Genomic DNA, 17,535 nt, shown 5'->3' with positions numbered 1-17,535 from the left:
GAATGCAACAAATAGAAATAAAAGCAGCAAAATATACCTCCCTCTATTATTTATAAACTTTCTGACGGCAGAAATTGATACGAAAGTATCTCTCAAATCCAAATTGAAAATGCATTTCTTTGTTTCCTAGTTTATTTGATGTATATTTTATCACTGTAAGAAAGGGTTCGCATTTGGGTATAATTTTTGGTCGATAAATGAGGCCAAGGGTGGGCGAGACTTTTTATGTCATGTTTGCACTTTCACGTTTTATGAGCAGAAGTGAGGAATTTTAAGTACCCTAACCTTCGATCGATACCGGATTCTGGCTAAGATGTGCCACCTGTTCAGCTTGTCATCTGTCCGTACCATAGACAAAGGAACTTTCTGACGTGGTGATTGTGATACGTCAACATCAGGCGTGGAGAAAATCAGAGAGACGTCAAATAAAGAGTCGACAAACAAGGGGTCCGAATAAACAAACAAAAATAGCTCAGAGAGGAAAAGTATCATTTCCAGACATATCATATATATGCCCCAGCTGCCCCATGACAAAAGACTTGAAGAAAATTTTTATTTATTATATATTTTAGATACAGTAAAAATAAAGAGACATAACAAATATAATTTAAATATAACAAAATGATCTTATTGTACAAACTTCGGGCAGGAAAAAATAATCTTTACAACAGATAACAGAATACACGCTGGTAAACACTGGTACAACTTTCACACAATAATTATGCTTGTATTCCTTATGATATATGATGCAGATTACTATTATCTGATGATAAATGCACTGTAAATCTTCACAATTCCTAGATTTCTGTCTAAGTAGCTTCTTTTTGAATTTCAGTAGAATGACTGTGTAATTGGCCGGTTAATATTTTGCCATTGGGAGTCCTATTCATTACACAGCACATCCTGCTTTCATGTTTGATTATTTTTTATCGCTCTTTGCGACATCTGTAGGAAAACAATTGTCGTTCCAGACAAACCGATCGCTACTGTCGCCATCTCTAATAATCACTTGGCAAAAACGCCAGATTTAAGTGTAATAAAAACCACACACACTTTACATAAATCTACTGGCCAATGATAAAATTTTGTCGATAATAACAAAATTCACCATGAATAATGTTCGATAACGTCGAGTAATCCGCGCGACTTGTTCATTACGCAGCATTCTCCAGCTTCCGGTAGAGTCTCACGTGACTAGAATTGATGAATTATTTTTCGGGGTATCAAATAATTCTAGCCGTTTTCCATTTGCATTAAACCAGCTATCACAGCTAATATGAAAAAATTAAGAATGTCCATTTGAACCTCACTTCCGGTGTTTTTCGCTAAAGCCTGCACTTTTTTGCTCTCTGAAATGTGAATAAGGAAAGAAAGTTAAATATCTAAGAAAAAAAAAAAAAACATATGCAAACATCACATAAAACCTACTTTACAACATCCTTCCTCGGTATTAACAAGAATAAGCAACTATCACCCTTTAACAACACGTGATTAGAGAATACTTTTAATCTTTCATATCGAGTTTTAAAATAAGCCTATTTCAATAAGTAGAAAGCATTTCGATTACAAAACGTACCGAAAAGAAACCGAGAAGAAACAGAAGGAGTCCGAGGGACCCCGCGAAGGTAACGTGTGGAGTCTGGTGACATATTAGAGAGCTTCACTCTGTAGGGGACATGTTTTGGGGTCAAAGACTATTTATCTGATTTTTCACAATTTGTCAGGAAGTATTTGAATTGGGTCTTCGAGTGATAAAGCATTATTCATTATATGATAACAAACATCTCCCATGTAACGTGCGACAGCTAAAATCACTTATAACTTAAATAACTTTCAATTTAGCTGGTCTAAATTAGCTTAAAACGTAAATGAAAATACAATAAAATATTAAAAGTTGGCACAATGTGTAAACAAACCTTTCGGGTCTGAAAAGACCTCGGCGAATGGGAACACGTAAGGGCTTCCGTACACGCCTTGGGCATGCTTTATAGGAACTCAACAATATACCAAACCATCCTTATCCTTATAGGCACTTATCGGCCAACAAAGTCACTCTAATGTACACCGTTATTGGTGGTTTTGAAATCAGTGTAAGTATGCTAACAATAATTGTGTCTAACTCTACGTATAGCGATGTTTGTTAATAGAACTTAAGTCTCAGTCAATCGAACTGTTTACTCACCATCATCTCTCCTCTTCTGATTTTTCTTTGCTGCCAAAAATAAATTAAAAAGTTTTCATATCCGCCCAGGCAAAAGTTAAGAATGTAAAACATAATAGTGCAGTTATTGCTTTTTTCTGATGTATGGCATCGAGTAGAATTGGCACTAAAACGTTCAGAATCGGGTGCCATTTTCGGCGACCTTCACAAAATCTTTTTTTTTGTAGGTCTAAATAATTTTTACAAGAGTGTTTTATAATTCTTTCTTGGTTTATTTTCTTGTATAGACTTACTGTTTAGAATCATGACCTCTGCACTGATTGTAGGCATTACTTTGTCAGTGTAGGTGGTACTTCTGCAAATGTATCGTCCTTGATCTCTCATCTCCGTTCTATTTATAACCAGGGAACTCAACAATGAATACGGATGCTCCTCCCGAATAAGCTTTGTTACGACGATTCTCCCCTTCCAATGAGCGTCCCGGTTGGTCACAAGGTTTCCTTCAAAAAACCAATCGATTGCGTCTGGGGGACCACGTGACCCAGTAGAGTTGCATGTCAAGGTTAAGGGGTCGTATAAATTAACGATTTTATTGTCCTTCACGCCAACCATTTCTATCGCTAAAAATTAATCAAATATACAATTAGAACTGAATGTAAATGAAAAAAATCAACTAAAACAATGCTTTAAATATATGACGCCAGCAAACAATGAAATCATTTTTGCAGTTTTATTATGTTACGTGATAGTAGTCCCGAAATATATCCAAACATGGTGCATATTACTGCATCAAATTCTAAAGGGTAACAAAGCTAATTTGAATCATATGAGAAGAATCAATAAAATATTGTAGAATTCCTAGAAACTGATATTTCTAAAATTGTTTAGAATGTCTCGCATTACGCGGTGCTGTTGATATTCACACAAGAGAATGGACTAAATAATTTAGAGCGTGGAGACTTGCACGGCGGTGTCTTGTGTTTGGTTTGTGTGCTGTGATAAAATTGGTAATAAATTACAATTACTTTATAACTTATCCATCAAATTTATTCATAATTGATGAAAGCATTCAAAAGAATAATAATCGGACACAGCTGACTGAGAGATAGATATTGGTCAAGATGTCTATTTCAGCCAACGTTTCGTCTAGACCGGGTCAGATAATGAGGGGTGAAATTCTGACAAATTGATCATCTTAATATAAATTCAAGAGCCTCGTCTTCGAGTAATTCTTTGATGATTTACTACTCATCTGAAAATATTTAGAGTACCATCCGCTTCAGTTAGCAGTTGAGTTTATTTTTACGAATTGTAAAAAGATCATCTATGAGTGCGTTATACCTTTGGCAAAGTTCTTTCCTACATAATTGAAACCTAACTTAAAATAAGGTACACTAAGTCTAACTTACATCATCAAACACGTAATAAATTTTGAATTATCTAGGTTCAATATAAATTTGTCATTTGATTAATCAAAGCATTTTTTCCAAGATATCAATCTTTTAAACCTCTTCACTCCGTTCATTTTTGGAAAAGCTATACTTTTAATGTGTTTTAATGAAAATCTACTTACAGTGTTCAAGGAAGAGTGGAGAATCTGTAATAAATAAAACAGATTAAACAAAATAAAACTGATGTGGAGGGAATTATCACGTGAACTATATAGCGAGATCAGGGAAGCAAGGAAAAAGTAAGGGAACAGAGAGTGGTAAAAAGAGTATTATATAAACTCCAGGAAAAAAACTTAAATAAGAATTAATAATTCTCTATAAAGCCTTTATAACTTAAAACTTTTAAGAAAATTATATGACTAAAGTAAAATTACATTTCAGTGAGTACTATAAAATTTTTCTATCACCATTTTTCTTGAGAGTTCTTTGTGAATGACATTAAACTGTTTTACAATTTTTTAAATCTGATTTCTATAAATAGATCTTTCTTACCTAGCACATGCAGGTGAACATCAAAACTTAGTGGTATCTTTGATGTCACCTGACATTCGTACACACCGGAATCGGACGGTTGCGCATGCTCGATGACTAGGTTCCAGGATTGGGACGATCTGGAATGTTTTTCGTATTGTACTCTGATATTCTTCTTCTCTGGATCAAATATTTCAGTGTCTATAGCAAGGGGAAATGGATTTGGTTTTTTCACCCAAGCCACCTGCCAAAAGAACAAGATATTACATTTTCTGGTTATAATTTCACCTTGACCATTGCACGTTTAAGATTTGTCTTTCCAATTGTATACAATGAATGCAAACCAGAAACAGAGTAGATGGAAGGATCGTTATAGAGTCCCTTTACTTGTTTGCTTCTCCATCTTCAAAAAATTATTTATAACAGACTCAAACGAGGTGATTTTCAAAAGTCTAAGCTCTGCAGTGCGAGAAACTGATATATTTGAACCATTCAGAAAGAGATCGTCAAACGTCAGTTACTGTATTGTTTATTACCAATAGTTAATTTGGCTTAATGGCTTAAAATTTTCCTCGATTACAAAGACATAAATGTCTCATCGTCGTAAATATCGTCGTTACTAAATTTAAAATTCGTGAAGTTTTTTTTTTTTTTTGGGTAGAAAGCATATGCATGTACCGTAATGACATCTATTTCAGGGAAGTGGAATTCCATAAAAAAAACTAAGATGTGGACATTTATATCAGGTCGTAAAATTTATTGGATGGAGGTAAATGCAAAATTTACGACATGATATTAAGATATTTCAGATATCATTTTGAATGAAAAAAAGCTGAAAGTTCTTAATTATGATTTAATACGCTAACAGATATGAAATACATTTGTCCTCCACTATATCCGAGATAGAGTGTTCCTTCTCCCTCTTCACGGACAGTTAAAGATCCCTGCGTAATCCTAAAGGATCCCTCACGTTTCAGTTTATTGTATTACGTTCAGAACTTTATTAGACAACTGCAGAACTCATTAATGGATACTTCCCCTGAGTTAGATTATATAAATTGTACATTGTGATATTCAGGAATGACGTTCATCTAAAGCAATCCTGACATGCTATCTGTCCGATTGCCGACGCAAATTGAAATATGTAAACTTTTGTCATCAATATGTCATAAATTACATTTACAAGAGCTTGCGATCTCTGTTTTAACTAGTTTTACCGAGCACACTATATTATTCTTTCCATAGACATCCCCTGATCTACTTAGATTTCGTTCACAATCCAAGATTTACACACATACACTAGACTTTTGTATATCGCCTTACATGTTTCGTCCCTAGGCGATTTGTATCTACAGCGAATTTATTGCACAGTTACTGAAATATTAAAAACTTTTAACGCACTAGCAACGCAATACAGAGGAAAAATTTACATGCCTCTTGAAATGACAGATCTTCCTTTTAAGAATCCAGTAGACACATTTTTGTTTGCAGTTAAAATGCACTATATCCTTCCACCCACGACAGGTCTATGTCTGACCAAGAACGATATAAACCGAACTTTTATTAAAGTTAAAATAATTGCTTGAAAACGATGTCGACCCAGAAGGAATATTGGAAAACAAACCATTAACCATATTGAGGTATATTATTTGTCGTCACATTGTCGCCCGTATAGGATAGCCTTAGTCCATAGAAATATGTTCTTAACTTTTTATTTTATAACAAAAAAATGATGTGTTTATTAGAATTTCTCTTATAAGATCAGTTTATAATCAATTTTATAAATCAGATTTCTTACTATGAGAGAATCAGATTCATTGCACCGGTTTCGAGGTGGTATGGGAGGACTATTGACAAGGAAGGTTTAAAGGTAAACGGGTATTAAAACTGTCAAAATTCTAAAATACTTTTTCGGGGGTAGAGGTTGGGTTCTACGGATGAGACCGTATTAACCGAGGTGCCAGTAGATGCTGGCAAGAAAAAAGATCCCTCATTGCTCAATGGCCCTAGGTGCCGAGTACAGGTCAAAATTTGTAACTCTCCACCAGCAAATGGTGGCGTCTCCATATGAGTGAAAAATTCTCGAGAAGGACGTTAAGCAACAAACAAAAACCCACTTAGGACTTAAGTGTGTCCCGAAATAAGTAACGTATACCACTAAGCCTTACCTGTTTGGGTCCAATGTTTTCTACTTTACACGCTAACTCGGCATTTTGATCTCGATGCACCGTGACGTTGTAACCTTGACCTGTATCCAGGAATCTTGGAGTGTCTGTATAATGGTAGGTTGGGCTACTGAAAACTAAAAATAATTCGAAATTTATTTATTTATAATTCAAATGAATATTTTCTTACAAAATTTGAGTTAAACTTTAAGAAACAATATAAATTCACAAGGCCTTTTATTATACATATAATATAGATTATCAAAAATTTAATATCGGCTATCTGTCTAATAAATCACGAGGTATCAACATGAAATTCACTTTCACCTTGAAATTTAATTAAATTTATGTACCGTTATTCGAATGCATTTAAAGAATTTTAAAGCATAATGTATATTTTCATTTGAATTAAAAGTTTCAACTTTGTTCAGCAATAGCAATATTATTTTTAAAACTATGTTAAACTGTACCATTTCTAAATTATGAAAGCTTTGCGGTAACTTTTTTTCCTTTTAAAATCGTGTCTTTGTGCTTTTGTAACATGCATAATTTTGTTCCGTGCGGGCGTAGAATCAACATGTTGAAAAATGTCACAATTGCCAATTAAAAAACAATAAACTGGGCTGTATTTGTGAAGATAAAAATCATGTCTAAAGCATAAAGCACATAATGATATGCAGGCAAGATATTAAAATAACACAGTTTGACAGAAATTTTCAATCATGTATCTCATTGAAAATCATTAAGACAGTTTAACAAAGGACTTTAACATGTCAATTTATCATTAATGTATTTTTGGATATAGAAGGCTGGAAATCGCCACAAGCCGTATATTACAGTGATTTACTTTGTATTGATTCAGAATTAAATTAACTTCGGTTTGACAGCGGTTCGTATACTGACACTTATTCCAGATTTCATCTGACAGTATAAGAATGGAATGTTTAATGACCTTTTAATGTGACCGACAACAAACTTAGACACAGATAGTTAGTCAAATTTAATATTTCATGTTTCCATTTATCAAAATAGGCGTTGGACAATAATTTAAGATTTACGATTCAAATATACCCACCAATACTTTACACTGAAAATTTAACTTTGTAGAAACATCACATATTCTGGACAAACGAATATAATACACGAGTGTCATTAATCGGTATGTAGGAAAAAAAGAAAATAAATACCCGGTAATAGAATCACATTTGTATTGCCTATATCTGACCTAATGAATGCATTTGATGTACGCCTATATAATAATTAATTAAGCTTTGTTCTTTCTAGAATAAGCATGTAAAACTTGCGCTTATATTGTACTCTAAATTTTCATGACATTAAACAGAACATCAAAATATGCATGTTATGAAGTATGCAGAAATCAAACGATAACTCGTAAGCTCATGATCCTTGGTATTCCAATAACAATTCTAAGTCAATTAAGATGAGTCATCAGATAAAGCTAATTTACTGGAAAAATAAACAATGCAATTGAAGAGTATAAGTAACTGCATTTGTTCGATTTGAAAAGCAGATAAAATACTAACTCGGGAGTTCCACAAAACACATATTGTTAATGTATAAAAAACACTTTTTCTAAAATAAAAGAAAAGAAGCATCTGTTCTGTTGTGATGTGAATACATTATACAATTCAATATTTGCTCGCTGACCCTGCCTTGACCCGGAAGCCGAGGGAGCTGAATATAACCCAAAAATTAAACGTTTCCTAAGATAGTCACGCTCATTAAGTAATGTTTCCGGATCCAATCTCTATAAAATCTGGAACTGTCAACATATGACAATGTCTCGTTATGGAGTGTTGATTCAGTAGTCGCCGAGGACCAGGGCTTTATTGACTTTTTGTGTTCCGGGATTAGCTGTAGTAATGGAACCAAACGTTTCCTATGCTAACCTTATGGACATGAAAGCCATCCCTGCATGGGTGATAACGAGACAGCAAATGAAACTTTGGACAAGTTTGAATTAATATCAACAAGAGTGAAATTATTAGTGCCAATATCATTCGAGTTAAATGTAAGAAATATATTCTTGTGAAAAACTCTTAAGCAAGAAGTCAGAAGAATCCCACTAGGGCAAATTCCTACAAAATTTCGAAAGTCGGGAAAGGGGCGTGTCCATGATGTCGACTGTCAAAGAACTCGGTGTAATGAGGAGGATAAAATACACGTGTCTTAAGTTTATATATAAAGAGAAAGTAACATTAAGATATCAGCCTTTATCAATAAATCTGGGTTCCACACGTGGTTGTACGAGAAGAATTAAAGACATGTATACAAAGTTCATATACTTCTAATCAAAACCAAGGGAATATGATTAAACAGATTTTTGGCAAGCCCTATAGAACAAAAGCATTCCTGCCAAATTCTCTGTCATGTACCGAGTTCTATCCTATGGAAGACACAGTAACAGAGTATGAATGTCCAAAATTCATTGAATGATCCCGATTTCCACAAATCATTCAGAAATCTCGCCTTGATCTCATTTGTTTCTTACGCTCCAGCATTTATTATTAAATCTTTCATCGCAACTTCTGATCTGTCTACACTGCAAAAAACGGATGCTTCTATAAAGCTCGCTGGGAGGTCAAGCAAATTCAGAAGCAAAAAAGTATCCGGATCCAGAAATCTAGATATATCAGTTTCTTCCGTACCCCCATAAATAAATAAAATTCTTTGACAAATCCACGAAAACTGACAAATTTTCCCTTCTTCCCTTTCTTTGAAAAATGAACAATTTTACAGATAAAATTTCTAGATGTAACAACCTAAATTTTCGAACGAATTGAAAATACGATCCAGTGAACAGACGATGTAAAAAAAAAAATTATTGTGCATTCAAATAATTTAATGCACATTTTAGCCTGTTTAAATTTCTCCCTTTTGAATAAATATTTACATTCCAGTGCGATTCTAGCGCGAAATCTCTCGGGAGAAAGTAAAAACACTTCAGATGATAAAAGTGATAGTTTAATTAAATTAAGCACCATCTTACCTCCTAAATTTAGCACAGCAATCAATGAATAAATATACTTCCAAGCTTCTAATGTACATATCATTTTAATAAATCTTTTCTGCCGAATTCACAACAGTAAAAATCGGATCGTCCCTGGCCTTTTCTGAGTAAAAACAAAACATGTTCACAACACAAATATCACGACTCAATGTCTGAATTCATCCACCTGAAATTAAGAAAAAGGTAAAATAAGCCCAGATAACATCAAACACAGCTAAATATGTATTTATAATTCTTCAAGGGCCAGATAAATAGGGAGCCGGGTTATATGAGAAGACGTTCTTAATCTACTTAAGGACCAGTGTGTTTACCGAGAAAACCAGTGTTTGGACTATGCTGTATCATAAATTATACCACCAAAAGTAAAAGAGATCTCAGGGGGATCTGTTGATCGGGTCTTATGTGCCTTACATGGAAATCAAAATTAGAAATAAAAACCGGATCACAATGTAACCATTACAAATACAGAAAAGGTGGTTTGGAGCCACTAGGGGGCAATATGTCCCATATAGTACAGTCTCTTTTGGAAGACAAGTGTCCACTTAAAGAGCAAAAGTAAATTAATACCTAATTAAACCTTTAATAAATTCAGAATGAATTAATACTTCAGACATCAGGACACCAAATTAATCCCAAACACGTGGAGGGTAAAAGATCGAATTTTAGATTAAAATAAAATGCTGAAAAACAGGACATACCTAAAATACATCGGACCCAGTCCGCTAAGGGGCTCTTGGATATTCCTTTTTAGATCACAGAATGTTAGTAACTTAGCCTGTTCCGTGCACAAAAAGATTGAATTACACAGTCCTGTTTTCGTGTTGATTCACAAGATACAATTTAAACTGTGCGGGAACGTTTTTAATGATTCAAGTATGACTCGCAATAGGGGCGTTCTTACGGCATGTCAATCTGGCAAATTATATTCACATAACATCGATTGTCGGACAACTGGGTTATATATATACAAAAATATCTCAAACAGACTTATAACATGACAGTCAAAACAGCCATAGAACTTTTTTTCACAGATGTGTTAATTCAATTTAACAAAGCAAGAAATATTTAATCGTTTTACAATCTTTTTATACCAGCTGCCAAATTATTATAACCATGCACTTGCTGGTAATAGGATTAAAGCATTTTATGCTAACTGTTTGTTTATATTGCCTATACTAATAACAGAACGGGTTGTTTTCAATCACAATAACTATATAAACGAAGTTGGGGATTATTATTATTATTATTTTTCTTCTTCCTGGGAAAATTTTGTCCACGAGTGATCTTGTAAACTGACTTAGGTGAAACCTTTTTAGGGTTAGTAGGCATGTTATGTAGAGTTGCCAAACAAAGGTCATTTTGCGCTCACGTGCTTGCAAGAGCGCGCACGTGCATTAGGTGAAATTACCAATATAATGTATATTGCCGTAACTTTTCTATTTTTTGATGAAATTTTTTGAAACTCATAATGTAAGGGTACATTAGTAGTATAGACAAGATAGCATGGTCAAAAGCAAGATTTCACGCGCATGCACGTGCGCTTTGCTCTGATTGGCTGAAACTTAAGTATCAATTACTTTCTTGTTTCTTGTCATAATCCTTTGAAATTTTGAACATAGTCCTACATTATAATGATCTACCGCATGATATATAAGAATTTTCATGAAAGCATGCGCATGTGCGTGTGCTGCAAGCTGATTGGCTGAAACTTTAAATGGCTATATCTCCTTTGTTTTCTGACGAAATTCTTTGAAATTTAAAATACAGTCATGCATTGGGATATCCTACAAAATGATATACAAAAAAAATCATGAAATCACGCGCATGCACGTGTGCTGCAATTTGATTGGCTGAAACTTTAAATTGCTATTTCTCCTTTGTTTTTTGACGAAATTCTTTGAAATTTAAAATATAGTCATGCATTAGGATATCTTACAAAATGATATACAAAAAATCATGAAATTATGCGCATGCACGTGTGCTGCAATCTGATTGGCTGAAACTTTAAATGGCTATAACTCCCTTGTTTTTCAACCAAACAGGATGGGATTTAGAACATAGATAGATGTAAGGGACTCCTACAAGAAGGTATGATCATCATGCACGTGCACACACGTGCGTGCATTTGAAACGAGTATATTTAAAAATACTCTTGAAAGACAAGATGATATGGTCATAACGCACATGCATTCACATGCGCTTGGGTGCAATGCTAAAAATTGAATATAATTGGTATCCTTCTGGAAAAACGTTGTTAAAGTCAAAAATGCACAAAGTTTGTCTTATTTAATGAAGCTTACATGGAATATGGCACCGAAAGGGAGTTGGGGAGCATTTGGGGAACATCTGTAACGGTTCCCGTTACAATTAGCACTAGTTAACAATAACTTTGATCGGGAAGGCGAATAGTTACTTTGGCATGGAAAGAAAGCAGAATTAAGGGGCTAAATAAATAGATATCATTTTGAAAGATTGTGTGAAGAGACATTGGAATTTCCGAAGGTTTGCATTCATTTTGAGAAATAGGTGATATCGAGAATTCATTTTGCTTCACTTATCAAGCAGAAAGAAAAAGAGTAAAGGACTAGGTAGCATTCCTCATCAAACTTGTACAAAATGATGTTTTTTTTCCCATTTGTTGGCTACAACAAAAGTGCTTACAATATCAGAAACTTCCCAAATTTGTTTTTCTCGATTTTGCCTCAGTGTAGCGAATTGAGATCCTGACCCTGTTTTGAAGTATTTTATCGATCAGATTTTTTCTCCTTTAATAGCTTTTTGTGATAGTTTACTTTTTACGCAATTCTGTCACTAAATCTGTGTTATCTAACAAGCAGAAAAAACCTACAGTTTAGAAAAGCTCTGTTTTTTGACATGCGGTCACTTTAACGACAAAAATAGCGTCACACCAATTGTTCGCAGCCGAGTTGTCAAACCCCAAAATATTGAACGTCGCCTTATGTACTTAACTAAGAGTTTATTGATAACGCTGAGAAAATTCAATTTTACACCGTTTTGCCATAAGTTTGAATCACTTTTAAAAGTCACTAAGTACAAATTGACGACCTGTTGTCCGAGTTCAAGGCAAATGCTAAAGCAAAATGCTAGAAAATTTTCATAACTCTACGGAAAATTTAAACGATAATTTACAAGATGAAAGAGTCCAAAGCCTAAGACAAACTACCCAGGCAGAGTTCAGAACCAAGGTATGGCAAACTACCCAATGTTAAAAAAAATAGAATATTGTTTAATAGCCGAGTATAACTGTTTTTAAAACTGTTCACACATCCGAACACCAAATATGAAACAACCATTACTTTTTATACTGTTCACACATGACACGGCTTTACGTATCCGACAACCACTACTTTAACAGTTCACACATTCGAACACCACCAGATACATGTATCAAACAACCATTACTTTTAATATTGTTTAGACATAGGACACCGCCACATCTTAGTGTTCACATGTATATCGGACAACCATTACTTTTACCACACAAGAACACCATTAAATCTTAGTGTTCACATATCGGACAACAACTACTATAAATACTGTTCACACATCTATCTTAGTGTTCACTCTTTCCACTGAATGCTGTTTATAAACCAGTCACAATAAATAAAATTTTTAATATTTGTCTCATTCACAAAGGAAATTAAGAAATTTTAAAGCCTGCTTGTGTATTTTTTCCCTTAATTTATAACACACGATGTGTTACACGTACTTTTTAAAAAAAAATAATTTACCTTAAGGAAGAGAAATGTAAATATTTATACATTATGAATGATTATTTCACCGTTGGTTAAAGGTTCTATCTATTGTAGTTTTTGTTTATGCTTCAATACTGAATTTTTCAAAGAGGTATCTTGAAAAAATGTTCCAAAGCCATTCTTCATTTTTCACCATTCTTTCTTGCTTAATATTAAATTCTCGTTAACAAAAATAATATTTATAGAAGAAATCACCCCATCAATCTATTCTCTTTGTTTGACTTTGTATTCATATCCCCTTTGTACCTGGTTCGATATTCGGATCGTTGAAGGACATCGTGCAGCCTCTGCAGCTGATCGGAAATCTATCATTCTGCGAACATTTTTTCCCACAGCCATACTTACAAATGACCTTGCTAGTTCTGATTTATCACTGCGGCGTCGACAGACCGTCTTACCATGCAGACATGATTTCAAACATATTAATTAATTAATTCTTTTTACGGCCATAAAATTATAATAAATATATGTGGGTCACGTCCATTTTGTTATTTTCGACAGAATTATTGACAGGTCGATAATATTGGAATAGAATAGAGGTTTCTTTATCTTTTTTTAAAGTACTTGTACTGTATATATTTTAGTCATAAAGAAATTTAATGTTTACATTCATCAAATTTTATGATTCTATATATGTAGAAGAGTTCTGGCTATAAATAGTAATTTAACCGATCCAAAGCAGTTAACGTGACTACTTAGACGGAGGACACTGCATGCATTGCATTACTGGAATTTCTGCATATGTTGTCAAGGTGTATTACTTAACAGTTTTGTTTAACCTTAACATTAATATTGTTAATCAAAATATCACAAGCAGGGGCGACACATAGAGTTCAAATGGTTTGGTTTAAAATGGAAGAGCTTCGTATAGACAGTTTTAAAAATATAATCTTCGAGGACGAAAGAAGAAATCTTTTGATCCACACTCATTTGAAATGTACACAGGTTTTTTGAAAAGGTAAAGCTTACCGTTATTACTAAGGGAAAAGAAAACAGAAAGTAATTTAATGCCATTATGTGCCGTCTAATTCGTTTTTCATATTCTGATATATTTACATTCGTTCTTAATGGTCATTTACCGATTGTTCATCCAAAAAGCTTTCAGACGCCTCCACAATAGGACTGTTTTGATATTCATATGGCATGCTTCCTATTCACAAGGGGTAAAAAGGACCGTCTTCATTTTGTGGTGGTCTACAGTATGGCTAACTAGATTAAATTTTTGTCTCCTTGGCAACATTATCTCTTAAGAATTGGTGACCACGGGTGACAAACGAGAACCGTCGTATATAATTCACTAAGACTCTATAAAACCGGGGGCATTGTATAATGCTCCAAAATATTGAATACCTGATTAGGAATATTAAATCAATTTACCCAAATTTGCCCATAAATAGCTAAATTTAGCACCCTTCCCCTGATCCCGACTTTGATGACTATTTCACAGTTCCCTGGGTCTTTTGGGCACTGTCGAACCTGTTCATCGCGTCTTTGAAGTTAGGCTGCCCTAATGACAATGCCGACCCAACTGGGGTGATATACAAGGGGTCAATCAAGCTAAATCGATATACATCTGCTTTATGGTTGACGAATTTCTTACCCTCGGTTGTTGCTATTGTCGTTGTTCACTCTGATCCTAATCGATATTCGAGTAGATTGTGTGATAACCTTACGCAGCATGTGCGCTAGCTTCTCAATTCATTACACGATCAGTATCTAGATTGAGACTTTGATATTAGGTTTTACACTTCGCCACTACATTAGTTAAAAACCGTAACGGAATTTCCAGTGGGAATGTCTTTTAATCTCCCGTTTAAATATCAATTACAATAATAAAAAAAAATGTTTTATAAGGGGTTAGACCGAATTTTTTACCATATCATTCTTTATTCATAAATATTTAAGTAAAGAGTCTGTAAAATAGTTCATGTAAAACAAACTTATCTTTATTGTGAAGGAAATTATTTTTAAAATTTTAGCGACAGCAAACTACGTTCTTCTTTTTTGGCTAGAATGCACATGCTCGAACTTACGCTAAGGCATACTGAGGAAAAAGTAAAAAGTATGATGTTACTCCCGTATTGTAATCTGGAAACACATTTCGTATCCGTCATGTTTTGTGGTCTAAATTAAAATATATAAAGAAACACTGCAGTTTTAATAAATGTTCAACTTAAGGAGTAGGAATATGAGTTTAGGCTTTCCGACATCACAACTGCTTTTTAAAAAAATAAAAAATAGAACTAGTAAATTTACTTACCTTCTTATTGGTCATTTGCAAAAGAATTTCTTTCTTAAAAACAATTTGAGAGTACACACAAGTACTCTGAAGTTGATATTAAAAAGATGCTTGAGTTTCTCATTGACAATATCTATGCGGTTTTTGGAGACCAGGTCTTCCAACAATCTACTGGAATTCCTATGGGTACCTATTGCGCCCTGATATTAGCAGACCTATTTTTGTATTCATATGAATCAGAGCTTGTTCAAAATATTTTGCGTGAAAAGAAAAAAAAACCACTTGCTTTGGCCTTCAACTCGACATTTAGATATTTTATGTGTGTATTTCCATTTTTATGTAAAGAATCTGACAAATCTATTTCATATTTAGATATTCTACTCGAGAAAGGCGTTAATAGTAATTTAATAAGCAAGCTTTATGACAACGAGATGATTTTAACTTTTCAATCGTCAATTTCCCTCACTTATGCAGCAATATACCTTCATCACCTGCATACAGGGTTTATATCTCTCAGTCAGGTTTGCTATCCTCCTATTTTTTCCTGTTTAATTAATAGACTTTTGAGCTTGAATTACTTTTTTTTATCTCCATATATTTCATTCGAGAAATTATGAAAATCAGATATGAATACTTCAAAATAAAAAAAAAAACTTTATGAAAATTTGAAATCGTATCAGCATCATACCAACGATTAAGTCTTTTGACATAATTGATAGCTGCATGTGGTCATTCGGCAAAATTATTTTTATATAAAAACATTCTAATTAATTGTATACACAAGTACTCTGAAATGAATACTAGTGTGTTTCTGATTGACAATTTCTATTATAGTTCTTAGATGCCAATTTTCCAACAATATGTCGGAATTCCAATAGCACGCCTCTCGTTATAAGCAGACCTATTTGTCTATTTATATATAAAAGCAAAATTTATTCAAAACCTTAAACATAAGACGACGGAAAAAAAAAACCTCGTCATGGCCTTCAACTCGACATTTAGATATATCGTCGACGTTTGTTAAATAACAGTTTAATTGTTTCCATTCATACGTCGACTCGATAAATACATGTGTGTACAGTGTGCTTGTATCTGTTTCATTTTAGAAAATTATACTAGAAAATGAAGTTAATGGTAACCAAACTTTATGATTTACTGTCGAGTTTACTTCTATCGTCCATTTCCTTACTTTTTTAGCGATATACCCAAAGTCGCCTGCATGTGGGGTTTATGTCTCTCAGTCGATTGGACACACAAGAGCATGTGCAACATACGATCAATTTTTAGAACGAGGCAAGCTATTGCCAAACAAGTTGATGAATAAAACATTTCAACAGTCTCTTTTAATCTATCATTTAGCAAGTTCTATGGTCAATACAATGATCTTCTCAGCAAATACGATCATGATAGGGAGCACATGACAAGTTTAACCTGTCGACAGGGGATAGTTACTGCCCCATGGCACCTACCTTTAATATATTTAATTAGAGATCCGTGCCTCTGATTTGTCTTGTTTAACTTCATGTTTGATTATAACCTGTACAAAAAAAGGGAAGCTTAGGCTTTAATTTGTCAAGACTGTAGATTATCTTAGATCTGTTACTTATACAATCATTTTATCGGTAAACTGAAGTCCAGGCCTTTTGACATAGACAATTTATCGTTTATTATTACATTGTCTTCGTTTGTAAGGCTCATTATATAAATTGTATATAAATTGTATTTTAGAAGAACTTGGATTTAATTCTACAAGTGGTGATCCACAAATACTCAACTTATATATACTCATAGTTCCCTTTCTAAGGAAGAAATTCTTAAAAATCATATGTCAGTTTGAATATTTTTAATATCCCAAAGAACCAAAAATCCCAAAAATCAGCCATTTATAGGTTATATTTGCTTACAAGTCTATTGATACTATCATAGAATTTCATTGAAATAGAAATAAAGATACCCCTGATATGCAATGGCAAATTAATAAATGTGCCAATGGATCTTCCTTTAAGCTATTTTCAGTCAACAACAAAGACATGGGCAGAATGGTTTTTTTTTTTTTTTTTTGCCAGATTTCGCAAAAGTGAAACAAGAGCAAAAACAATTTACTGCGCAAGAAAATTAGACGACCATCAATACATTTCGTACTTACTTATTAATTAAAAGTTAAACAGAAGACCAGACAGCTGTCAAAAAGGGAAATTACTAAGGAATTAACATTTCAACTTAAGGAAAAACATCAAAGGC

General features: G+C 33.6%; 1 protein-coding gene across 1 annotated transcript; it reads right to left on the bottom strand.

The window, feature by feature from the left end:
- Window positions 1-539: 539 nt before the first annotated feature.
- Window positions 540-10,136, bottom strand: LOC134270707 (cell adhesion molecule DSCAM-like). Its single transcript, XM_062752956.1, has 8 exons — window positions 9,978-10,136; window positions 9,259-9,445; window positions 6,252-6,385; window positions 4,105-4,327; window positions 3,735-3,758; window positions 2,455-2,781; window positions 2,183-2,212; window positions 540-1,349 (listed from the first exon to the last, which is right to left on the bottom strand). Exons 2-8 carry the CDS (start codon window positions 9,320-9,322, stop codon window positions 1,234-1,236), a joined length of 918 nt encoding a protein of 305 aa, XP_062608940.1. The 5' UTR covers window positions 9,323-9,445; window positions 9,978-10,136; the 3' UTR covers window positions 540-1,233.
- Between the last annotated feature and the right edge of the window lie 7,399 nt (window positions 10,137-17,535).

Source organism: Saccostrea cucullata, unplaced genomic scaffold, assembly GCF_032062105.1.
Source record: "Saccostrea cucullata isolate Sc308-1 unplaced genomic scaffold, CSIRO_AGI_Scuc_v1 ctg199, whole genome shotgun sequence".
Taxonomy (NCBI): Eukaryota; Metazoa; Mollusca; class Bivalvia; order Ostreida; family Ostreidae; genus Saccostrea; species Saccostrea cuccullata.
This window is presented reverse-complemented; position numbering and strand designations above follow the sequence as displayed.